At 35.3% G+C, this 27,580-nt stretch overlaps 1 protein-coding gene and 1 non-coding gene across 9 annotated transcripts in view; one reads left to right on the top strand and one right to left on the bottom strand.

The window, feature by feature from the left end:
- The window catches only part of Dmd (dystrophin), a 2,257,783-nt gene that overhangs the window by 870,936 nt on the left and 1,359,267 nt on the right, over positions 1 to 27,580 (top strand). For all 8 annotated transcript variants that reach the window (XM_085684598.2, XM_085684595.2, XM_087902601.1 and 5 more), the window contains 3 exons: positions 11,944 to 12,045; positions 12,152 to 12,259; positions 20,877 to 21,056. In XM_085684598.2, the coding sequence (XP_085540724.2) occupies positions 11,944 to 12,045; positions 12,152 to 12,259; positions 20,877 to 21,056 (390 nt within the window). The remainder of the gene's footprint in view (positions 1 to 11,943; positions 12,046 to 12,151; positions 12,260 to 20,876; positions 21,057 to 27,580) is intronic.
- LOC146889107 (Nuclear RNase P) lies at positions 2,455 to 2,751 on the bottom strand. The gene has a single exon (XR_015000504.1).

Genomic DNA, 27,580 nt, shown 5'->3' with positions numbered 1-27,580 from the left:
AAATTTCAGAATTTTTGCATTTGGTAAAAGGCTGATTTTCTGTCAGCTGAACTGCAAATTTTTACCAATCACTGTCATCTCAATAATTCATCACAAATTTCAGAGTACTTTCATATATGTAGCCTTGTCTGAACTTAGAAATAAAATGTGTTTGAGATTACCAGGACAGATAATGTTGCCGGATTTTTTACTAGGGACACAGAGAGGGAAATCAGAGAAACTTCACCTTTTGTGATAGCCACAAATAGCATAAAGTATTTTGGGGTAACACTAACCAAAAAACTGAAAGATCTATTCAACAAGAACTTTAAGGCTTTGAGGAAATAAATTGAAGAGGACTCCAGAAAATGGAAGGATCTCCCATGCTCTTGGATGGGTAAAATCAACATAGTAAAAATGGCAATTCTACCAACGGCAATCTATAAATTCAATGCAATCCCCATCAAAATCCCAACAAAATTCTTCACAGACCTTGAGAGAACAATAAACAACTTTATATGGATAAACAAAAAATCCAGGATAGCCAAAACAATCCTATACAATAAAAGTACTTCCGGAGGCATTACCATCCCTGACTTCATACTCTATTACAGAGATACAGCAATGAAAACAGCTTGGTATTGGCACAAAAACAGAGATGATGACCAATAGAATTGAATTGAAGATCCAGATCTGCGGCGCGCTTCCTGACCAGCAGGAATGAACGCCACTAAAAACGAGAATTCCTTCTCTATCACGTCTTTATTCGGAGCATTCGGTTGAGGAAAATTGGGGGAAGGGAAGAGAGAGTGCAGGGACAAGAGAAAGCTTAGAGAGAGGAAGTAGAGCCCAGAGGCAGCTGCTTTTAAACAGTGGAGAGGCTTGAATGCTGATTGGTTGATGCCATTCTGCTAGTCTGAGCATGTGAAGGCAAGGGTGCACAGCCCCACGTGGCTAAGCCAGGTATGGACTTGTATACCTCCAAACTGCAGGATCACCTGTGCCTCCAGGTGGCTCCCTACATCTCCCTCTTCTATTGTTAATAAGAGCAATAAGGCAAAACTATTTTCCAATCTGGTCCCCACCTCATGATGTGTGGACCGATTAAAGAAAAGAAAAACAAGACACACCCTTCCCGTGCAATGGGACAACTACCCTGGGAGTGCTAGGGCTGTGTCTGCACACCCTCAGCCTATGCATACCTTCCTCTATGCCGTGGGACTATCTGGTCCCTAGAGGGTATGCATGGCTAATTGCCTATGAGCTCTTTTGAAGCTGAGAGCCAAACTTGGGGTGTGGATACACATTCCAAGGCTGCCAAGGCCTGTGCCACAAAGACCTTGTGCCTTCTCACTTGGGCTAGCAGGTAGCACACCAATCAAAGACATACAGCACTTCCACCTAGACACAGCATGCCAAGAATATCTCTGCTCCCACCCATTCCTAAGGAAGGAAAAGGCAAAATAGAGTCAGTCAGAAAATTGTTAAGAGATAAGAGGTTGCACAGGGTGCTGCTCAAGGTGATAACGTGAAACAGTTGCTCTTGACACCGCCCAGAAGGTCATCTCTGCTGCCTCCGCACGAATCTTCCATAGCAGGACACTCAGCATCCACTGGGTCATCTTTCTTCTTTATTTCTCTTGTCAGTCTTGCTGGCATCCAGATGTATGTCAGCATTTCTAGAAAAACATAAGCAAAACTCTCCTCCCAAATTAACATTTAAGAGTACTAAAAACTCTCAGTGTAAAAATTCAGCACAATCAGTACTGGAAGTAGGCTGGTTTTGAACTTAGAGACCTGTAGGTCTCTGCTCCAAAGAGCAAATCTTGTTTGCCTGTGCCATCAAAGCAGGCCTTAGAATTAGATGGGATTGTTTTCAAACAGAGTGTCTCTGTCTGTTGCTGTTTTTCCAGCAAAATTTTGAAATGTAAAGAATACAAGAGAAATCCTTTCTCTGGGGGAAGCTGCTACAGCTATTCCCCCTTTTTTGTCTAAAACCAAAAAGTTGTCACTGGGAATTGAACTCAGGGCCTTTGGAAGAGCAGGCAGTGCTCTTAACCTCTGAGCCATCTCTCCAGGCCTGCATTCAAATGAAAAAACCTCTAGGTAGCATTGCTTATTCTACCCGTTGCTTGAGGCAATAGGTCCGCCTTTGTTACCTAGGATAAGGTAACCAGGTTGACACGCTTTTATTATGATAAATATGACCAGTTCTTTGAGGGAAAATGGGCGTCGACAATCAATCTAGCTGCTTCCTGCTGAAGACGGGACGATGTGCATTTTTTGGGGGGATAAATGTTTTTATCTGACTGAATTTTTGGCGACAAATGTTTTTATCTGACTGAATTTTTGGCGACCGTGGCTGTGAGCGGCGGAAGCAGCAGCGGCGGCTGCGACAGCTCCGCCTCTGAGGCCCATTGTGGCGCGCACAGCATGGCCCAAACAAAGGCATGGCCCTGCCCCGGGCTGTGCGCGGGCGCGCCGTTTATCCTGTACCTGCGAACTGTGCACCCTGCCTCACCTCAGCCATTGAACTCGCACCGCCGGCCGTGAGTCTTTTCCAAGCTCCGGCGAGGGGGGGCATCCGCCCACCCGTGGGGGGGCCTCTCCTGCCCGGTCTGCCCGCGCGCGGAGCCCCGTTCTCTGGGAACTCACCTCCCCGCTCGGGGAGGGTCCGGTTAGGGCCGCGGGGAGCCCCAGTCTCAGACCTTCCCAGGGGCCGGGGAGTGACGAGCACTCAGCACGTGGCCCCGCCCATGAGCTTCCTCCGCCTGCCCATGTTGTTATGGAAACGCAGTTTTTCGCAGAGCCTGTGCTCAGAGCTCAAGTGCTGGAATTAAAGGCGTGGGCCACCACCGCCCGGCCCACTTCCGTGTCCCTAATCAGGAATCACCGCTCATAGACGAGCCGGCGGCCACCAGCACTCTCCGCACAATCAAGCAGCCTGTCTTTCTCGGTCAAAAATTAAAGTTTTCTGTACGTGAGAGCCAGAGACTGAGCTCTCTAATCAAACTTAGGTGAAAATCACCTCAAAAACTCTGTGGCTCTTTAAGAAGAGGGAAGGCAGTCGTCAAACACGATCAAACCCGCCTCACAACGAGACTCTTGCCCCAAGTCTCTAACAGCGAGTTGGGACGGAGCAAGCCGCGGATCTCCCAACCGTAAACCTCACTTTTTCTCAGCTCCACCTGCACTGAACTTGAGGGGTTTTTTCTTCCCCGTTGCTTTCTGTACCTTCTTTCAGATACCTTAACTTTGATTCTTTCTATTTTCTTTTCTTTTTAGGCCTATACTTTTTCCATTCTTTTTCCTCCCCTTTCTGGAGGATTTAACTGACGTCACTCACCGCTCCACGTGTCCAGAGTTCTGAAATTCACGGCTCTCTGTGTCCTGGTGTCTGATCTCGGCTTTTTCTCCCGGGCTTTCAGCACCAGTTGCGGCGCGCTTCCTGTCCAGCAGGAATGAACGCCACTAAAAACGAGAATTCCTTCTCTATCACGTCTTTATTCGGAGCATTTGGTTGAGGAAAATTGGGGGAAGGGAAGAGAGAGTGCAGGGACAAGAGAAAGCTTAGAGAGAGGAAGTAGAGCCCAGAGGCAACTGCTTTTAAACAGTGGAGAGGCTTGAATGCTGATTGGTTGATGCCATTCTGCTAGTCTGAGCATGTGCAGGCAAGGGTGCACAGCCCCACGCGGCTAAGCCAGGTATGGACTTGTATACCTCCAAACTGCAGGACCACCTGTGCCTCCAGGTGGCTCCCTACACATATCTTAATCCACAAACCTATTAACACCTGATTATCAACAAAGGAGCTAAAAGTATACAATGGAAGAAAGAAAGCATCTTTAACAAATGGTGCTGGCATAACTGGATATCAGCCTGTAGAAGAATGAAAATAGATCCATATCTATCACCATGCACAAAACTCAAGTCAAAATGGATTAAAGACCTCAATATTAGTCTGGCCACACTGAACCTGATAGAAGAGAACGTGGGAAGTAGTCTACAACACATGGGCATAGGAGACTACTTCCTATGTAGAATCCCAGTAGAACAAACAATAAGAACAACAATGAATAAATGGGACATCCTGAAATTGAGAAGCTTCTGTAAAGCAAAGGACACTGTCATTAAGCACAGCTAGTCTTATACTATCTATAGTTGAAGAATAAGGTTACTCACATTGATACTTTCAAATTTTTTCTATATTATAAATTGTAGACTGAGACTGCTTATTCATTTCCCAACTGCCCAGATCCAAATAGTCACACAGAAACTATATTAATGACAACATTGTTTGTTCAATAGCTTATGTGTATTTCTAACGTGTATTGTATGTCCAATAGCTTAGGTGTATTTTTACTTATAACTTAAATTAACCTATTTATATTAATCTGAGTATTGCCACAAGACTGTAGCTTCCAGAAAAGCTCTGGGGGCCTCCTTCTACTTCAGCAGCTACATGGCATTTCTTTGACTCTGCCTACTCTCTCTCTCTTAAGTACCCTGGTGGAATTTCCCACCTGATTTTACTCTGCTAAGGCATTGGCCAAAGCTACTTTATTCATTATCCAATAAATGCAACACATATACAGAAGAACACTTCACATCAATTAATGATTATAGTAAGTTTTCACAGTCTATTTTCTGAGGTTGATAGGGCAGAATGGCACATAAAACAGTGATGCTCAAGGTATGTGGCACATTTCATTGGGGGTTGATTGACCCTTTTACTGAACTCACATATCCGATATCTTGCATGTCGGATATTTACATCATGATTCATAACAGTATTAAAATTACAATCATGACATAGCAACAAAATTTTATGGTTGGGAGTGAACACAACATGAGGAACTGTGTTAAACATCAGCATCATTAGGGAGGTGAGAACCACCACCATAAATCATTTGCTTCTTCTCTTTATTTACTTGTTTTTTAGATTTTCAACTCAAAGTTTGTCTGTATAGTTTTTGTGCCTGTCCTGTAACTAGCTAGCTCTTGTAGACCAGACTGGTCTTGAACTCATAGACATCTTCCTGCCTCTGCCTCCTGAGTGCTGGGATTAAAGACTTGCATCGCCATTGCCCGGCCTCTTTTTCAAAGATTTATTTATTTATTTATTTATTTATTTATTATGTATACAGCATTCTACCTGCATGTACACCTGCAAGCCAGAGGGGACACCAGATCTCATTACAGATGGTTGTGAGCCAATATGTGGTTGCTAGGAATTGAACTCAGGACCTCTGGAAGATCAGTCAATGCTTTCAACAACTGAGCCATCTCTCTAGCCTCTTCTTCTTTTCCTTCGTTTTTTTAAGGGCTTGTTGTTTATTCATAACTTAACAATCTTATGTGGATATTATTCGTTCTAGGAAAAGCCTCAACTACTACTATTTTAATAATGTATGTCTTTTTGTCATCTTTTTATTTATCTTACATACCAACCATAATCCTCCCTCCCTCCTCTCTTCCAGTTACCTCTCCCCACCTCCCTTCTCAGACCCACATCCACTCCTCTATCACCATTCAAATGGGGTTAGTTCTCTAATGGGAACCAACAAAATATGGCATATCAACTTGAGGCAGAACCAAGAGCCTCCCACCAGCCCAAGAGTGGTATCACTGGGTCTTGTGGTAGATTGATTTCTAATTATTTGAGAAATTGCCTTACTTATTTCCAAAGTCGCTGGACAGCTTTACACTCCCACCAGTAGTGGAAGAGTATTCCCTTTACTCTACATCCTCTCCAACACAGGCTGAGATTAGTGTTTTTGATCTTGGCTATTCTGACAGGTGTAAGATGATATATCAGAGTCATTTTGATTTGAATTTTCCTGATAACTAAGGATGTTGAACATTTCTTTAAGTGTATCTCAGACATTCAAGATTCCTCTGTTAAGAATTATCTGTTTAAGTCTGTACCCCATTTTTAATAGGATTATTTGGTATTTCAACATGTAGTTCCTTTAGTTATTTATATATTTTGGATATCAGTCCTCTGTCAAATATGGGGTTAGTGAAATCTTTTCCCACTCTGTAGACTGCCATTTTGTCTTATTGACAGTATCATTTGCCATACAGAAGCTTTTCAGTTTCAGTTTCATTAATTGTTGTTTTCAGTATCTATGCTCCTGGTATTATATTCAGGAATTAGTTTCCTGTGCTAATGCATTCAAGCCTATTTCCCACTTTCTCTTCTAATTGCTTCAGTGTAACTGGATTTATGTTGAGTTCTTTGATCCACTTGAACTTGAGTTTTGTGCAACGTGATAGATATTGATTTATTTGTATCTTCTATGTACTGACATCCAGTTATACCAGAACCATTTGTTGAAGATGCTTCCTTTTTTTTGTTGCATATTTTTTTTTGTCAAAAATCAAGTCTTCATAGGTGTATGGGCTTATGTCAGGGTATTTGATTCAATTCCATTGATCCCTTTGTCTAATACCAAACTGTTTTTATTACTCTAGCTCTACAGTAGAACTTAAAGTCAGAGATGGTCTCAGGGATTGTGGATGCCTTCAGCTGTTCCTTTATTGTACAGGATTTTTTGATTTATCCTGGGTGTTTTTGGTTTTCCCTTATGAAGTTGAGTATTGTTCTTCTGAGGTCTGTGAAGAACTTTGTTGGGATTTTAATGGGATTGCATTGAATTTATAGATCACTTTTCATAAGATTGCCATTTTTGCTAAAACATTTGCTTCTTTAGTCTTTCAAATTTACTTCAAATTACTGGTAAAATATTTACTTAGGTAAAGAAGAAAGAATTGTAAGACAGTAATCAAGGTTTCCAGTAACACTGGTGATAGTCATCTCTGAGATATTAACCAGAAAGGTAGGGAACCTGTCTACTTTATAGTTCCCAGGTATAAGGAGAAGTCAAATGTCTTCCTGCAAGGAATCACTGGGAATGTGATGGATGTTGAAAAGAAGGTTACCTGATAGAATGTTCTTTACTTTCTAGTGACACTGTTGACTAGAACTGAGGAAGTTGGAGACTACAGAACAGTTTGCTATGCTGCCAAATAACATTAACTAATGCTGTGCAAACAGTAACAGCAACAAGAATGATCAAATGGCCTTTCTGCATCTACTCATAGACATTTCTTAAAATTCATAAAGAAAATAATATGTAGAACTTAATGGAATGGCAAACAAAGATCATGCTTCTGGCATTACATTTTCAGTCTAGTCACCGATGCAAAATTTCATCACCACATCAAATGGTTGCATTTGCCTCTTAAAAGAAATACTACAAAAAGTACAAAAGTACAAAAAAGTACTACACAGTCTTTATCTAAAAATGTATTTTCTGATTTTCTATGTGATTAAACCAATGTTCAGTTACAATGTCAAATATGTCTTAGACTGGTTATAATATTATGCTTTCAAATTCTTGTTAAGTGGGTTAGATAAAATATGTAGTTAAATGTAGTCAAACTTTTGCTAAAAATACAATATGGAAAACTGAAAAATGTGGAAATCTCGAAATTCAACATCTCTATAACTCTAGATTGGCAGAAATTTGAAGCTATGTCTGCTGTAGTCCACAGAAATCCTGCAGTGAGATTTCAGCTGATAAGGCAGAAGGCTGACCCACCAGAATGAATTCATTCTGATAGAGGCAAACCCTGTTTGCAAGGTGCAGGACCCACCACCACCTTTTGCATATTGGCTGATTCTCACAGTGGGTCTTTTGGAAAGCCATAAGCATGCTTTCTTGGTGCAAGATTCAACAGAGTATGGATTGTTGGGCACAATTATTTCCCATGTACTGGTATATTGGGTCATCCTCCACACTCCGTGGGACCTCCATGGAGAAAATTAGTCAGAGAGTAAATAACTTTGGTTCCCACAGTCTAATCTCTGCTTTGTTTCCTGAGATACGTTAAAAGCTACCTCCCTGCAACTGTATTCGATTTGTCAGGACTTGCAGTTAAGAAAGGAGTCTTTCATATAGATCTCATTGGGACCTTCAAAGATAAAGGGACATCCGAGTTCAGAGAATTTCCTTTGTTTTGTATGTGTGTGTAAACTTGAAAATTTATATATATATATATATATATATATATATATGTATATATCAGCACGGGGAGAATAAAGAAACTCGGAGAGTTAATTTCGCCCTCAGAGCTAAGTCCAGTGCTTTCTGTAAGTCTTCTCTGGACCCTGAGGGAACACTGAGGCTGGCAATCAGAGATCCCCAATATATATATCTTTTATGTTGAATGTTCTGTTGAATGAAAACATTCATGCAAGAATCAGGTGGACTTGGCTCCTTAAAAAGTGAAAATTGGAATTCAAGAAAAAAGAAGTTAGTTTTGAGAAGTTCTGTTCCACAAATAATTCATTTACCTGGGTGTGTATTTTTGGGTATTGAAGGGAAATCAAAAGAGACAGGCTGCTTACTGCCTCCCTCTTTTACAAAGCCCACTCCTTTGTGACGGCTGCATTGTGTGGTCTATGGCATATGTCTTCTTAGCAGGCATATTCCTGGCACCACTTTATTTCTTAGTGCCAAACACATCTGGCACAATTTAGCACTCTCATTCTATCACAGACATTCTTAACTTCAAGGATTGCTGAGCTTAAGTTTTACCTCCCAGGCTTGTCAAATTCTTGTCACTTTCACTTATCCAAATCTTTTGGTGGCCATTTTTCACATGTGCTTTGAAAAAGCAACTCACTTAAACAAAGGGATCCAGTCAACATATGTCCTTGATTTAGAGTAGAGTATAAGATGTGAAGGAAAGGAGAAGGGAAAAGTCCTCCCAAATGTGAATTTGAACATAACTAACAACGCAGTTATGATTTAGTCCATGAAAATGTGTTAGGGTAAGGGAATTGACCTTTAATCTTACCTTTGCTAAGTTTAAATGAGAATATAAATAGAATTTAATTTTTCTCACTTCATGAGATGTTGTTATTCACCGCTTTTGCATTTATGTTTGTTTACAATATTTATCTAGCAACCCCATTACATGCATTATTTCTAAAACCTGAAGGAATTTTTACACTTAAATTGGACATTGGAGAAACACTAAGTAATATACGCCATTTTCCTCTACAGACTGTTTCAATTCTTAGACAGCTGCTCTTTAAAAAAATATTCATTTTGCTGTCCTTACTATTTGATCAAAAAAGAGTTTAAATGATTTAGCTGTACATTTCTTGTAAAGAAAATCACTATATATCATATAAATCTTATGTCAGTTTGAGAAGAATCCATGATAGAAAATATCTCAGAGGCTATTTTAATAAAAGTAATGTATTTTTTATTGTTCAGTATGCAAGAAGTCTAAGATTAAGAACATTGGGAGAGTCTTATAAGTCTGAATTTCAGGGGACTGCCATATTTCTGTGTCTTTAGATGGTCTTTGTTCTCTGTGCACATGCATGATCTTTTTTGCAGAATACCATTTTTTAAGGACACAAGTAAAAGTGATTTAGAGTCAACCGATGTAGATTCATTTAAAATTAATCTCTACTTTAAATGAGGTCTTGACAAGTCGCGACAGATCTTAAGGTAAAGGTAGGGTATAATGCTTCAACAAAATTTGGAGGAATAATTCAGTGCCTATCTTTTTTTGTTTTATATTTGGTACATTAGATTCTCAATAAAAATAAATACATTCATGACTGATGAATAAGTACACAGGAACTTATAAATTCTAAGTGTCATGGGGGAGAAATCAAACCTCCAGAAATAATTATTAATTCAAGAATTATTTACACACAAATAGTACTTTAAATAATATTCTTAAAATAGTTATCATAAAGAGTTCAGTTAGGTACCCCAACATGCTTAATTATTAGTATTTTAGAATTCACAAAAGTTATAACAAATTGTATGACATGTATTTCTTATATTTTTTAAATATATCCAATAATTGTAGACAATATAAATGATGAAAGCCTTTATGACATAACCTCTCCAGCATAAGTTGTCATCAGTGTTTTTGATCTCGGCCATTCTTACAGGTGTAAGATAGAATCTCAGAGTTCTTTTGATTTGCATTTCTTTGATGACTGAGGATGTTGAGCATTTCTTAATGTCTTTCAGCCATTTTAGATTCCTCTGCTGAGAGTTCTCTGTTTATATCTGTACTCCATTTTTTTTATTGGATTACTTGTTCTTTTGATGACCGATTTCTTGAGTTCTTTGTATATTTGGAGATCAGCACTCTGTTTGATGTGGGGTTGGTAAAGTTTTTCCCATTCTGTAGACTGCTGTTTTGTCTTATTGAACATGTCCTTTGCTTTACAGAAGCTTCTCAGTTTCAGGAGGTCACATCTATTAATTGTTTCTCTCAGTGTCTGTACTACTGGGGTTATACTTAGGAAGTGGTCCCTTGTGTCAATGCATTCAAGTGTGCTTCCCACTTTCTCTTCTATGAGGTTCAGTGTGGTTAGTTTTATGTTGAGGTCTTTGATCCATTTGGACTTGAGTTTTGTGCATGGAAATAATTCTATTTTCATTTTCTACATGTTGATATCCAGTTATTCCAACACCATTTGTTGAATATGCTTTCTTTTTTTCATTTTATATTTTTTTGCTTCTTTGTCAAAAAATTATGTGTTTGTAGGTGTGTAGATTGATATTCAGGTCTTCAATTCAGTTCTATTGGTAGTCCTGTCTGTTTCTAAGCCAATACCAGACTGTTTTCAGTACTGTAGTTTGGTAGTAGAGTTTGAAGTCACAGATTATGTCTCCAGTAGTTCCTTTTTTTGGACAGAATCATTTTGGTTATCCTGTTTCTATTTGTTTTTCCATATGAAGTTGAGTATCAAGCATCAATATTTATAAAGTGAGTAAATTAATGCATAAAGTAGAAATTGAGATGAGATATCATTTCAAAATATAGAAATCTTTTGAATGAAATATGCAAGAATGAGTGAAATAATAAAAAAGCACATTGTGTAACTATTTAAAAGTTAAAAAGAAAACACTCTAATTTTTATACATATTAGTTACAATATTTTAAAATAGAAATTATACTTTCCATTACTGTGATTTTATGTAAAATGTAACGTATTTTGTGATATGTCTAGCTTTAGTGATTCAGTAGCTATCAGAAAACATTATCTATAAGAAAAAAAAGAGTAAAAGTTTAAAAACTTTAGTCTCTGAAGTCCTTAAGGTAAATGTCAAAATTTTGTAGCATAAAATTTGTTATAATATTTATGCTCCAATTCAAAAGTATTGTCAATGATTTTGGTTTATATTACATATAAAAATAGTGTATATACATAAACATAAGGAACACAATAAATATATGGCAGTTTTTCTCATAGAACAGCAGTATTTTCTCACTGTTGTAATTAACAAAAATTTGATTCTTTTCTAATAATAATTAAGAATTTTGTAATAACCAAGATAATATAAACCATCAATCCTTGGAAAAATAAATGGATAACAATTTCTTTAGGCAATTCCAATTATTGACCCATTATAAAAATAAGTCATTTTTATTTTTGCTTTGTATCTAATATTTAGACATTTACTTTAAAGCGTATATTTTTCATATCTAAAAGAGACATTTATTTTGATTTTATCATTGGCAAAATTTTTCCTGTCATTTTCTAGTGACACATAAGATTTGTACATCCATATGGGGGTTAGTGTAATATTTTGGTACATTTTATATTGTGTGTTGAAACTTTATGATGCTCCATTTTATCTTTTCTATTTTACATGTATAGAGACATTCAAAAATGGTTGGATAACTACTTTAGATTGCATTAAAATATTCCTGCTTTTAAATGGAATTGAGAAGAAAGAGTGAAGTTGTCTGAAAGTATAAAGAAGGCACATTGCTTACTTAACGATGAGTAGAAACAGGAAAACTATTCTTTACATGACATTCAAAATAGGATACTATGGAAAAGCACTTCTTCCATTTGAAATGAGGTTGTGGGGCAGTTGTCTGATAATGTGATTGTTTCCCCATCTTCAGGTACTGGGCGATCGATGGGCAAATATCTGCAAGTGGACTGAAGAGCGCTGGATTCTTTTACAAGATATTCTTCTAAAATGGCAGCGTTTTACTGAAGAACAGGTGCGCTTCTGTAGGAGGAAATTGGGGCTATCATGAAGCTGAAAAGGTGTTAAATTGGACAAGTAACCAAAGGATCTATTTTAAACAGTTCTTTGATCCCTTTCAGTGCCGTTTTAGTACATGGCTTTCAGAAAAAGAGGATGCAATGAAGAAGATTCAAACAAGTGACTTTAAGGATCAAAATGAAATGGTATCAAGTCTTCAAAAAATATCGGTAGGTGTATTTTTCTTTCCATCATTTTAAAAACACAATAATATAATTATAATTTTTTAACATTGTCTATTCTATCTTGTCTTAAATCACTTCATCATTGTTTATGCTTACATTACATATTGTTCACAGTTGTTATATGTACTTTCCTTCCTTCCTTCCTTCCTTCCTTCCTTCCTTCCTTCCTTCCTTCCTTTCTTCCTTTCTTCTTTCTTTTTTTTTTAATCAAGATATGGATCTCTGTGTAACAGACCTAGCTTTCCTGAAACTCATTCTATAGAGTAGGCTGTCCTCGAACTCACAGAGAGCCGCCTGCCGCTGCCTTCCAAGTGCTTGGATTAAAGACTTGCACCACCACTGCTTGGTTATTTGTACTTTTCTTAAACTTATAAAAGTTATAGATATACTTTAAAATTATTTTTAAGCAAAATAGTTTTTACAGGCATACCCAGAGGAAAACTTCAGGTAAATTTAAAGCAGTACTAAGAAGCAATTGTTTGCTTTCCTTATAAATTTTAAACAACATATTTTAAAAGTGATAGACTTAAAGGCAATCCTCAGAGTAAATAGAAACATAAATAGAACACAGCATATTTATCTTTCCATCTATAGGGTTGAGCATTAGATTGAGTAATAAAATTCAAATAGTGTAGGATAGTTCACAAACTTCTCAATTTGGAGACTGGATTCTAGCAATTCTAGCAATGTAGCTAAATAGGAGAGTATAGGAGAAAGTACCTGAATAAAAAGAATGATAACTTAGATTCACCTGTGTTAAAGTGAACGTGCCACATCTATGTGAAAACACCTAGTTGTCAACAGACACACCAGATTCTCAGAAATTGATACCTAAGTAGTCAATTCATTAAGGACAATTAGACACACAACAGAGAGACTGGGTAGTGCGAAACAATAAATAAAAAGGGTAGAAATTCAGACAACCTGTACAATTGAGTGAAGGACAGAGGACAAATCTTAATAAGTGGATTGAACAATTAAAGTTCAAGAATGTAAGAAGAAGAGAGAAAATGATATCATAAGAATCAGGAGAGGTCTGTGGATACACCTCATTTGGTTAAGTGCCTGCATAGTATGCAGGAATTCCTGTTAGTTCCCAGCACCACATAAACGGAGCATGTTCATACATACTTTTAATGCCTGCACTTGGGAGGTAAAGCAGGGTAATTAGTATCACAAGCTTATCCTTCACAACACAGTGAGAATTCCAGGACAACCTGGGATACATGAGACCTTTTTCCTAAAGAAAATGAGGAAAATAAATATTATAAAGAAGAGTGTGATGTTCATTGCCATTTTCACAAAAACAGAAGGTCATCTGAGGAAAGATTGCACCTTTTCTAGAGGAAAGAATGCATGGTCTCCATATCCTTAGGCCAGGAATTTATGAAAATTAGTCTTTGGAAACAAAAGGTGGATTCTTTGAGTCAATCAATTGTTGACACCTAATTATGATAATGTAGTCAGGTACTCTGATGAGAATAAGAGTACTCTAAAGTGAAGCAGAAGTCATGAAGGGATGCTGGACACTGGCTTTCTCCATGCTTAAGTTTCGTCACCTTTCTTGTAGAACCCAGGACGACCCACCTAGTAGTGGGACTTCCCATACCAATTAGCAATCAAAAAATGCTTCAAATACATGGCTCCATGCCATCCTGAATTAATCATTTTGTCAGCAGAGATTGTCTCTTCTCAGTTGTATCTAAGTTCGTGGAAAGTTGATAAACCCAATGAATATGGGTACTCCGATGTGTTTATTGTCGTGTCCTTAGCATTCAGAATGGTGAATCACACATATTATTCATTGAATAAGTAGTTATTATGTTATGCCAGTCAGAGAAATCTGAACAAGAAAGAGTTCAGAACACTTAATTCAGAACATTGGAAAGATAAGATTTGTTTGGCCTTAGAGTTACTATTACTATATAGCAAATAACTTTAATTTTTTAAAGATATGTGAATTTTATACTTATATTCATGGGTTTTGTTGTTCACTATACTATGTACAGAAAGGAATGATTCATCTCTGATTCTCAATATTTAGACTCTCGGGAACTAAATGAGTTGGAACTAGAATAACCTGAAAGTGCTCTTCCATTAATACCTACTTGTATCTCAGCTAGGATACTTTGAAATCTGTGGTTTCTGACTAACGCTCTTGGTCATTATTGTGTTTACTATCATCATAACATGAGTGCTTTAGGTAGTCAGAATTCACACAGAGTATTTCTGAAACTGAGACTTAACCTAAAACTTTATTTAGCATTATTGCTTTTCTATTGGTTGAGGCAGTCATAAATCTGCTCAGATTCCACGGAAAGCAAATAGATTTCACCTTATTATGAAGCTGCATCAAGGGCAAATAATAGCAGAGCATCTGAGACAGATTTATTTGCCAATCATATCCAGAATGTATAATATGTCAGAAAATTATGGGTATTTTGTATGATGATAGATATCAATTCTAATGCTTCATGCTAGTGACTTTATCTCTGGTTGGGTTTAACAATCAATCAAGTTGTTAGGAAGTAGCTGAGTGACAAGGTCCAAATACTATAAAGTTAGTGCATCCTCACTTGGATTACATGTTTAAAGTTCTTTCAGATAAGCTACTTAGATTATTTTAGAAGAGGTAATTGAGGTCTAGGAAAATATATGCATACCATATATAACACTAGTGGCTGAGTTAAAAGAAGCACTAAGGTGTCTAGACTCAGGTGGAGACCTCTCAAACTATTTTCAAACTCCCCATATCATGTAAGTGATGTGTGACTGTGATTAAGCAAAGTGACTGTGATTCCAAATTGTCATTTCCAACCACCACGCGCTACTATGTGGCATTTGTGAATAAAAGACTTTCCCAGACACAGGACCATGGAAATTCTGTCTTAGTGAAGTCTCAATAAAATCTCAATGTGATTAAAATTCATATTATGTCACCTTTGCTATGAACAAAGTGAAAATATGTTTTGTATAAGTCTTACCATTTGATAGTTTAAGCCAATTAACAAAATCTGACAGCTGGTCTAGAATCCGAGGTAAAATTCCCCTGCTGACTCAGACAGTGAATAAGAATTTAATGTTCATTAAAATATGTCGCAATCTGAGACCCAAAACAGGTACCATCTGTTACCAGTTCCTACTACATGCCTAGGTATAGATTCAGTGTTCTAAAATTCTCTTTATTTACAATCAGAATAATTTCTTTTGAAATATTATCACTAATAACCAGTGTAATTTCTGAATAGTTTTTGTTAGTGCTGTTATCTGGGAAGTTTGGTATTTCATTTCTTCCAGATCTGTGATGTGTATGTGTGTGTGTGTGGATATATATGTCTATATTTTTCTGATCCAAATATTAAAAAGTGAAGAGAAAATTCAGGCTTTAAGAGGTGAATTCTAGGGCTTATAAAGTTGTATAACTTATCCAAGTAAAGCCCATCTCAAGAAGAAATCTATTCTGGAGACTGTTGCTATTAGTAAGGGAAGGACAACAATGGGAAATATGGAGATCCAAGAGTATATCAAATAAGGTTTTCAAAAGGCCATTTATTTACCTGTGCTATTGTATCAAATTACAGGAATGCCGTATATATGAAAGCCCAGAAAGTTTTTGTGGAAAGTGCTGCTTTAAACTGATATGGTGCCCTGATAGCAACTCCTCTGATGGCTCTCAATGAAATCATTTTAGCAAAATTAATGCTTTCAAAAATGTGTTTCTTAGGTCAATAGTTTCAGCATCACTTCAAACTTTGTATTTTTTAAGCTTAAATAAAAAGAAAGGTTTTAATGTAAATGTAGTAAAATTACATATTACAAAACAGTTATCAAGCAAGAATTATAGTTACAATATTTATTATCTATTTTATATTTTATCATAAATAAGGAAAACTATAAAAAACTTTGTATTCTTAAAAATAAAATAATTATAAACTCTTTGGTTTTTCCCAGGTGTGCTGACTTGTATATGCTACAAGGAAGGGCTAGGAATCTATACTTTCAATGAACATTTTATATGATTCTAATATTCTCTGAAGTTTAGAGACCCTGCAATCAACCAACATACTTCAGTAAAGAAACTGGTGATTGGAATAGAATGGATTATTTAATATATTTTGATAAATCACTGCAGAAAAAATAAATGCATTATTCAATTCTTTCAGTATAAGAGAAATTGTGCCAGCATTATACTCCTGTGCACACTCCTGATGAAAAGAGGGTGAAAGTTTCCTGTAGCTTTTGTAATTGTATATCCTGTTTCAAATTCAATTCATCTTCTAACCTTGACCAGGGAGAACTTGTCTGCTCTCATCTTACTGAACAGCATAATTTGTCTCTTTTCTACATTTACTATTGCCTCAACCTGATTTACTTTCATTGGTTTCCTGCTTGCTTTAAAGGCAGATCTAGGTGCTGAGCTTTTGTGAAAATGCAATGTTTATTTTCTTTTATTATTCTAGCCTTGTGTAAGTTTTCTAGAGTTTTCTTTTGCTTAATATTTCAAAACTTGGCTTGTGTGTTCATAGGCACACATGTATGTTAGTATGCATATGTGCATGGATATGGCACAGCTTGCATGTAGCAATGAAAGAACAACTTTGTGACAGAAAAAGAGGGAGAAGAAATTGAATCTAAACAACTATTTTGCTACAACCATTTTTTGTGCGTTTTGATTTTCGAGAAAGAGTTTCTTTGTACCTTTGGAGCCTGTCTTAGACCTAGCTCTTGTAGATCAGGCTGGCCTCGAACTCACAGAGATCTGCCTGCCTCTGCCTCCCAAATGCTCGGATTAAAGGCATGTACCATCACCAATCATTTTTATAACTCACATTGGGCTGGTTATATGGCTTAGAAGGTAAAGATAAATTTAAACACATATCTAAAATTTACTGAATCAAATTCTGTTTGATTTATAGTTTTGTCATATGAATTTAAGTCAAAATTATTGATTACATAATTACAATATTTTTTTTCTTTTTTAAAGTTCTTTTTAAAAAAATACCAATCTAAATTCCCACTGCCTCCGCTCCTCCCATTACCTCCACCCAACTGCCATCAAATCCTAATAGAGGGTAAGGCACATTACTTTGTGGAAGGTCCAAGGCCCTCCCTACGACATCTAGGCTGAGCAAGGTATACATCCAAAGAGAATAGAATCCCCAAAACTAGTACATGCAGTGTAGATAAATCCCAGTACCCCTTCCAGTGACCCCTCAGTCTAAGCCAGCTATACAACTCTCTATCACATTCAGAAGGACTAGTTTGGTCCTATGCTTGTTCCTTCCCAGTCCAGATGGAGTTGGTGAGCTCCCACAAGCTCAGGTAAACTGTTTCAGTGGATGAACACTTCATGGTCTTAACCTCTTTGCTCATTCCTTCTACTCTTTAACTGAACCTTGGGATCTCAGTTCAGTGCTCTGATGTGGGACTCTGCCTCTGTTTCCATCTGTTGTTGGGCAAAGGTTCTATGGTGATATTTAAGAAAATTATCAGTCTGAATACAAGAAAAGGCCAGTTTGGACACCCTCTCCTCTATTGCTTAGGGTCTTAGCTGGAGTCATTCTTGTGGCTTCCTGGGAGTTTTTCTAGAGCCAGGTTTCTTGCTAGCCCCATAATGGCTCCCTCAATCAAGATATCTCTTTCCTTGCTCTCATATCTGTCCTTCCTCTATCTCAACTATCCCATCCCCTCAAATTCTCCTCAACCTTCCCCTTCTTCCCTCCTCTACCCCTGCTCCCATATTCCCAATTTTATCAGGCGAACTTGTCTGTTTCCTATTTTCGGGTGGGCCTATATATGTTTTTTGGGGGATTTACCTTATTACTTAGCTTCTTTAGGATCATGAACTATAGGCTCAATGTCCTTTGTTTATGACTAATATCCACTTATGAGTGAGTACATATCATATTAATTTTTTGGGTCTTGTTGCCTCATGCAGGATAGTGTTTTCTAATTCCATCCATTTGCATGAAAGTATGCATATATGTCATGCCTCTTCCGGAAAGAAATTAAAATGAAGAATAAGAACATGTCATGAAAATTAAGACACTATAGTTTCTTCCATTAAAATAAATACATGACATAATTTAAGAGAAAACAACAAAAATGAGATTCCTTCCATAAAATAATTGGAAGGATTTACAGTAGAATTCAAATCTGGTTTTAAGTTCTAGGTAGGTAACATAAATACAACTTCACAGCTAGCATAAAAATTTACTTAAATTTAGTGAAAATGTAATGTGATTTTAGCATAGAAAATTTCTCAATCCCATGTAGGACTACAGTATGACATTGCTAGCTTTGATATGAATTCAGTTTATATCTCAATTCATATTTTAGATGATAATGATTTTAAGTGGATAAAATAGTAATGATTGAGAAAAAAATTAGAAATTAGCTTCACTACTTCTGCCTTTCCAAAATATGGCATAAGGACTGCATATTTTGTGAAACAGCTTCTAACAAAAGGGCAAGCTAATTGAAAGAGACACTAGAACATTCTGCACTGCATAGCTATCAATGCAGGTGGCATGCCAAAATAAGCTGCATAAAATTTCCCTTATAGGGGGTTGTATTGATTACTCTGTGTGCATGAGACTTTGGTCTGTGACATTTGGTCCATCTGTTCCATGATAACTTCTTTGGTCATATACAATGTTAGTTATTCCTAAATAACCCTGTATTTGATTTAGAAAGATACCACAGTTTAGTTTATAGTCATGATACTTGCTACTGCCAGAAGAAATGGAGCTGTAAAAAGACTGTAAAATGATTTTATCTTTCTTTTTCCTTTTCTATGTCTACAAACACAGACACAGACTACCATTTGGTTACAGAAAATTTTAATCCTCTATGTGAAGGGTGACCTTAGTAGATAATCTACTGATTTCACACTTTGTTTATCTATTCCAAAGAAACCCGAAGGCAGGTATAACCTTTTGCATCACTTTTGAAACTATGAAAAGTGTAACAATTGCTTAATACAATACACAAGTATCTAGAAAATAAGCAAAAACATTCTGAAGGGTTTGATTCATATTCAGTGACTTAGTCTCTTTATTTAATTGGGCTAATTAAATAGTTTAGGAAACAGCAACTCAAGAACTGAGAATTGAATGCAGAGCACATGCCTAACATAGATAAGAAATGTGTTCAATTTCCAGGGCCACAGACACAGGAAGAAAAAAGCCAATAATCATGCAAACAGCCACACACTTATTTGAATAATAGTTACAAACAAACATTAAATTTAGGAAAATGTAGAACAACACATTTTCTACAAATGGATAAATAAGTGTTAAAATTGTGATAAAATCAAACGAAGGAACAAAAAACTATACTTCAGTTTTGGCCAAAACATCAGGGCATATCCGAATTAAAGAGCCCCTTAACCATTCACATTTTGTCCTCTCAATAATGACCCTGACAAATGATGGCATTCATTTGAATTTGATCAGCAATTAAGAAATTTGGTAATGTCTAAGAGCCATGTATCTTCAAACGTTAAAAAATAAAAAAAGAGTGTACATATTAATTTTATTCTGGGGTGACTGTGTTTTTTCATTTGGCATTTCTTCAAATATGTTAAAGTGAACTTTTATTTTTTTTAATCTATATCTGTCATTTTCATTTTAGTCTTCAGATTTCTAAGAGAGTCTATGTAGATTGTCTTTTTCTTCCTGGGGTTCTATCTACCTTGACACTGTGCAGCTGAATTTACAACATTTCCTCAGCTATTCAAAGGGGCAAAGGCATGCAAACGTGATTGGATTGTAGTATTTCTTTTAATACAAGGAAGAGGTTATTTGACTTACTTTTCCAGAGGGCTAAGAGCCAGCATAGTGAGGAAGCATGGCAGCAAGCAGGAGATGTGGCACCCAGAGCAAGGTAGGAGCTCACATTCTCAAACTCAAAAACAAAGAGAGAAAACTGAAAGTGGTGTGAGGCTTTTGATGTTAACCCTTCTCCAGTTACATACTTTTGCAAACGATGCCACACTTCCTAAACCTCCTCAACAGTGCCATTGGCTAGGGACCAAGTGTACCAATACCTCAGTCTGCAGTGGACATTTCTCATTCAAATTGCCACGTTCCACTCCTTGGTCCCCATAGGTGTACTGCTATACCAGAATGCAAATTGTGTTTGATATAACTTTCAAAGTCTCCATAGTCTTTCACAATTTCAACATTGTTTAAAGGCCCATTGTCTCTTCTGAGACTCAGGCAATCATTTATTTTACTTTATTTTATTTCATTTTTTTTTTTTAGTTTTTTCAAGACAGAGTTTCTCTGTAGCTTTGGAGCCTGTCCTGGAACTAGCTCTTATAGACCTGGCTGGGCTCGAACTCACGGAGATCTGCCTGCCTCTGCCTCCCGAGTGTTGGGATTAAAGGCGTGAACCACCACTGCCCGTATTTTTTTTTTTTCAGGCATTCATTTAATTGTAACCTCCTGTAAAATAAAAAGAGAAAATCACATACTTCCAACATATAGTAGCATATAATACACTTTATCATTCCAGTGGGGTATATGGATACATTCCAAAGAAATACTGGACCAAAGCAAGAGCAGAGAAAGACCCATGATTGTTCTTGTTTTAACAGGTATTAAAAATAGATCTAGAAAAGAAAAGGCAAACCATGGAAAAACTCAGTTCACTCAACGAAGATCTCCTTTCAGCACTGAAAAATAAGGCAGTGACTCAAAAGATGGAAATCTGGATGGAAAACTTTGCACAACGTTGGGATAATTTAGCACAAAAACTAGAAAAGAGTTCAGCACAAGTAAGTGATGTTAAGTATTATATTGTAAATTATGTTGGAGACATTTGAGAACTACATTAAGAAAAAATATTTTGATTCCCTCAATATATGTCATGAGTTTATTCCTTTTCAATTCTTCAGTTGAGTTAAAAATATGGTTAACTTGCGTACAGTGCCATTGGAGAATTGGGGAGAGGCAGATGTTTGTGTGCCAATTGGATAATCTTATCGCTGTCCTACTGGCTCCCTAGAAATAGAAAACTGAATGCTGGTGTAATTAAACAACACATCAGGGAAATGTATCATCACTTTCCACTGTGTCATTGCCTTGGCTAAGTTACAAAAATATATACGTTGAGATAAGAAAAATAAGGAAGTCACAGTAACATTGTATTATGAGTTTAAGTTGTGAGTTTCCACTATTCTGGTATTTTAAGGAAATATTGATATTTTGACAATTCTAAGATAATAGTATAATTGGTTGATATTCAAAAATATGTATGATAATATTTAACATAATATTTTCCATTACACTTCATCATAAAATTTCTTGATAATTGATCACAACTATAGTGGTATAGTATATACCACTATTAAAATAATGACTAACCTTAATAGGTTTTAGGCAGGTATTTCTTCTAGTGCAAGCTAAGTACAGAGAATTTGTCTTCCCAAGACTTGATAACTGATATGTAGAACTTACAAATATTTGTTAAAAGATGACAAAAATAATTAAGATACTGTATCCAGAAGCATAATTGAAGAAAATTATCAACCCACTTTCAAGATTTTAAGTTACACTTAACATCTTCCTTTCAAATTGAAATTTATATTTAAAATATGAAAGGAGTGAATATATAAACATAATTTCTCATGTTATTAAAAAATAAACATTTCATTTGTTTTCCATCAAACAAATTAGATGAATAGTCATAATTTTATTACTAATGTTTTTATTGTATATGACCTACCTATGGAGGTTTTACAATATTGTAGGTTTCTGAGAATATGAAGCATTAGTAAATTTGAAAAGTTTTAATTCAGAAATACTGTCATTCCTATATGTTCTCATTGGTTGCATAAACTATTATGACAAAAAATTCTTAGATACAGTATTGTAGAGGTCAGTATTATTTGGTAAAACAAGGTGGAAAGATACAATTTTCACCAACACATTTTTGGAAGTATAACTTTGCCAAGAATTTTTGACTTTGTCCTGTAACAACAATATGCCTAAAGCTGTCCGTGTATTTCTATTTTTGTTTTTACTCAAGAACTTTTCCAAAATCATGTAATCACAGAGTCAACTCATATTAAACTTGATAAAAAAAAGCAGTCTAGGAAAATAGAATACATTCTGTTCCCAAACATTGCAAGGATAGTAACTATTTGTTGCATGAATACCTAAAATGGGAAAGGAAGGAAAAAGAAACATACCCTTGACTGACTTCTGTGAAAACACTATTGATTATGTCTTTAATTAATGCTTTTACAAATGTGCATGCTAAGATATGAACAGTTTGTATTCTAAAGCCATGACCCTAATAAATATATTGCAATCTTTATTTTAATTATGAAATATAATTTGCATTTCTGTATAGTTAATAAAGGAAATTAAATATAATTTAACTGATTTGAATCCTCATCATAGCCATTTATCTAAAATCGTATACTCTGGAACAGATAAGAGAGTTGTGTGCTTTGTAATTAATATGGTAGAATATATTAAATATTGAGTATCTGATGATTAGATATAGGGACATCTGCCTTGTTAAATTCAAAAGCTTCCAGTCTTTATTTTTCAGCTAGGTAACTTTCTCCTTCAGAATACGAAGAATGCTATGACTCATAAATTTTGATATCACAGTTTTTTTATTTCTGCACAGTTAATGACTACTTTTGAGATAATTTCAACTATGACCATAAATAGCCTAAAGGTAACACTAGAACATTCGTAATTCACCTGTTCTCGAGCATGAAAGTTGATGTCCATGCGGTATATGTTTGTACCTGCATTCAAGATTTAGACTGAGTTAATTCTTGCAATCTTTTATACACTCAAAGAGAGAAAGTGGCATTATATATACATATTCAGTGTTATTTTATGTTTTTGTGATCAATTTAGGACTTCTGATAGTCACATACGTAGCACAAATCTTTCCCAGTGCACCCACAATACAAATAAGAAGATCATGGCTATAAAATGGCTTATTGGTGCAGAGTGCATAATGCTCCTAGAGAGTGCTCATGTGGGAAGCTCCTCATCCCCTATAGACACGTGGATACAAGTGATGAAGTTAGGGTTGGTTAGTTACTCCCTTTCCTGGGGATTTTAGTCAAAAATAATTAAAGCTTCTTCTGTTGACAATACTTTTTATTGGTTCCAGAAAGTTATCCAAAACTAACAATCCAATTGACAACTTAAAGAATATATAAATATCTTACCATAAAGATCAGTACAATTAAATTAGTTCAGTTACTTCACTTGTTTTATGATTCCACCTTATTTAACTGCGTAGAGTAGCCACTCTGAATTTTAGTGAATCTTTAGGCTAATTCTGTAGATTAAAGATTTTCTTAGAAAAATGTGAAGTTGGACATCAAGCTACTCTGAAAATTAAGTATCATTTTGATACCACTAAAGAAAGTAAGAATTTGGCAAATATTTGAATGTAAGTGCAGTCAGCTTCGCACTGTTCTTTATTTACCTACAGTCATTGGAAATACTATCAATAGAGAAATCTGATTGAGTGAGGCTGAGTTGAAACGTGTAATATCTTATTTATGTACAAAACAAGAATATAGGCCAAATTGATCTGTATAGTAACCTTCTTGTCTCTGTCTGTTGCATCTGCCTTTTTGCTTGAAATTATGTATAAATCTATGAATTAGTGAAGCAATTTCCAAATTATCTCATATACATAAATGCCAAAGGCAGATGGAAATAAGGATAAAAATAAAATTTCCATTCTGTTTAAGTTAGATTGACTTCTGTCATTAATATGCTTTAATTACCATGAACATATCTTCAAAATAATTGCCATCTATAGTATCCATTTATTGCCTACTGAAAATAGCTGAAATGGCACATAAATAAATGGTTCCTAGCTATATGCTTCATAATGGCTAATTATAAAATGTTTCCTCAATTCTATCTCAGATGGAACATAGTCGAAATTCTGGTAAATCAGAAAATATAAATGCCATTGCTTTTCAAATTTTGCAGGTGCTGCTAACACAATTGCTCAAATTCTATGTATTATATGAATGCAGAAGTCATGGTGTATGTTTTCTTTCTGATATATTTTTGTACTGAAGGCAAATTGAAGTGAAGATCAAAATATATAAAATTGGAGAGACAACTTCACAGAAAGAATCCTCTTAATTATATTATGTAATAATTTATTTCAAAGTCAAGAATGATTTCTTTCATGATGTCCTTTGAGTGTTTTGACTCTAATTGTTCTAATAATCCTTGTGTCAGTTCCTATGCAGGAAGTTTTGTTATCTTGTTATTTGTGACCAAACAGAACAGTAGTTAATATTAAAAATAAATTTAGCTGCCCAACTACTGATGGTACTTAATGTTGGCTCCCCTCACCTATGATAGTTTCTCAGTATATATTCATAATACAGAGAATTTTAGATCCATATCTTTGTACCAAAATAAATTCATATGTTAAGCTGTTGATTGGGAGAAGTCGGGCTTTATAATATGTCAAATAAAATGTCCTTTACTGCTGTACGTTTAGTATGTGGCTAATCTTATATTTTTCATGTAGAACTCATCTTATTTCATAAATATTATTGGGATTATCACATTGCTTGATACAGTATAAAATTTTGAAGATGGTGATTCCATTTTACTCACTTCAAAATTCCTATAGGGGATACATATTAGATAATATTGAATTTATTTGACATATTATGATATGTCTACTAAATGACATATAATTTTAGATTGCTTTAATTGAATATGGTGTCAAAAAAACAGGAAGTCTTAGTTTTGGCACATCAACCATATTAGTCCCAGTTTAAACAAATCCCTGACATTTCAGACATTTAAAATGAGGCTCAATAGGGTCATGCTCATTGGGTTTTTATCTTTAAAATTGGTGTTTTGAAACAATACCTAAATTGTCCTATGTTTGTTCAGAGTTCAAAGAAAATTTGACCTGGAAATTTGACCTGACTTTTTATGGAAAAGTCGTAATAAAATAGTATTCCTTGGGAATTAAGAAATTCTTAATAAATTAGAAGTTTTGCTGCCCTACTAAGGAAGAAGTCTTCAACTTCTGAAAGAACAAACCCTACAGTAAGCATGGCATTAGATTAAATGACTTCCATGTTCTCTATCCTGTCTGTGTTATACTGATTCTGATGAATAATTAAGCATTTACATGCAATTATTCAGAGCCATGGAAGAATTTAGTATATGCCCAATTGTTTTATGTTCTGATTACATAGAGTAGGTTTGAAAAATAATTACTAATTTGTTATACATAATGAATTCTGTCCTATTTTTTCAGGGTCAATGTGTGGTTGTTGTCTTATATCTTTGTCCCAAGGAAAATGAAATAGCATTGTCAATCATGATGCTGTAGTAAAGATATTATATACTTATGTTCATTCTGTATTTTATTACTGTTATTTTAAACATTTCTTTGTGCATTTCTAAATGGCTGTGTATATTCTTTTTATTATTGAAAGTAGATTCTTCCTTCATAAAATAAGTTCCAACCACAGGTTTTTCACCCTCCACTCCTTCTAGTTCCCTGCATCCTCCCCTCACCCTCAGCTCCACTTTCCCTCCATTTTCCCTTCACAAAAGATCAGGCATCCAAGAGATTTTAGCTAAACAGCACAAAGCAATATACAATAAGATGAGTTCCCTTGACTGTGTATATATTTAAAATGCAATTCACTATTAAATGTGTTACCATAATCATGTTTTTTTAAACCTGCATAGGCGAGATTTTAAATTTTATAACAAGAAATAATAAGAAGATATTAACATAACTGAAGTAATCTACATAGTCAAATACCTCATACCAAAAATATTCCATTTGACATAACCTTGAAATATTCTTTATATTTATATTTTCATATTGTCTGTAATCAGAGCACCTAGAGACACTCTTCTCAGAAAAAATCTCTTATAGCAGTTAGTTATTACATGTAAAGTAATCTTTCCTTGTGACTTAAAAATGTCACAGTAAAAAATCCTAATAGAATTACATTTCTTTAAGAATAAAGACACACTTAAATTGTTCATTTAGTGTTCTTTTTGTGTTAGATGCAATTATATTTGAGTTTATATTATAAGCCACTTTAAAACTGTTGCCTTTTGCTTTAATCTTAATATAACCTGTCATTGGAGTAAGCAATTAAAATTGTTCATAGCTCTGTGATTGATTCTGTATAATGAATTTATGAACGCTTAGAAAATATAAAAGATAACTTGTATTTGGCACATGTTGGAGATCAGTATCTCTTAGTTTACATTGGATATTTTGTTGTGGTAGTACTTGTATGCTTGCTTGGTTTCCATAAAGAAATTTCTGACATAGAAGGCTTCAACAAGTCTGAAGATGTTGTTTGTTCAAGGGCTACTGTTTTAAATGTGTGTAAGTAAACCATTTTTTACAGATGATAACTTGTTGTAGGATTTCATTTTTTTGTGTGTGACCAGGTTGGAAGACAAAATAAATACCCGACTCTTCCCACGTTCTTCCCATAGAAAGAATTGGTCAACACTTAGTCAGAGAGGGACAGTACACTCAACATTTCTCACATTTCTTAGGAAGTGCAGGAAAGTCCAAATCAGTTCTTGCTGAAGCCAAATACCTGTCTCCTGATTTTAGACACACACACACACACACACACACACACACACACACACACACAAACTGGTACTGGCTTTCTTTGGCCTTTTTGGAAATAAATCTTCCAAATAAATCGATTGCAGAAGAGCTGCAATTAATATGCCAGAGGTAACTTATGGTCATAATAAACTGAACACTGTGAGGAAGATAAAAGGAGAATTTAAAAGGAAGGAATATGTCATTTTGTACAACTTGTCTATCTGGTATTATCTTGCATGTGGAGCTGACAACTGTCATTATGTGTATCACATATTATGGTGAGCCAAATTTGTAAATTATGTTTCTCTAAAAATGTCTGATCTGAAGAACAGCATAATCCTAAAATAAAAGGCTCTAATGATAAATTCAGTAACTCATGTGTTTGAACATATTCAGCAACTTATACACAGAGTATTTAAACTTAAACTTTTGAATATCATGAAATGCAAAGATACTTATAGATTAGTAAGTACTTTATATTACCATTTTACTGAATGTATAAAAGATGCCACTTTTTATTAAATAGAATTTTATTCCAAAGTTCAACTGACTATTTTTAAACATGTACTGAAAAAATATTCATGGTGAAATGAAAATTGCATTTTAAACTGTTTTTAATATAATTATTTCTTTTTTATGGGGTTGTGTTCATTCAAGTGCTTTTTTATCTGAAATAATTAG

This window comes from Myodes glareolus, chromosome X (genome assembly GCF_982192425.1).
Source record: "Myodes glareolus chromosome X, mMyoGla1.1, whole genome shotgun sequence".
In the NCBI taxonomy this organism is placed as follows: domain Eukaryota; kingdom Metazoa; phylum Chordata; class Mammalia; order Rodentia; family Cricetidae; genus Myodes; species Myodes glareolus.
The sequence above is the reverse complement of the archived record's forward strand: the minus strand, read 5'-3'. Positions and strand labels throughout refer to the sequence as shown.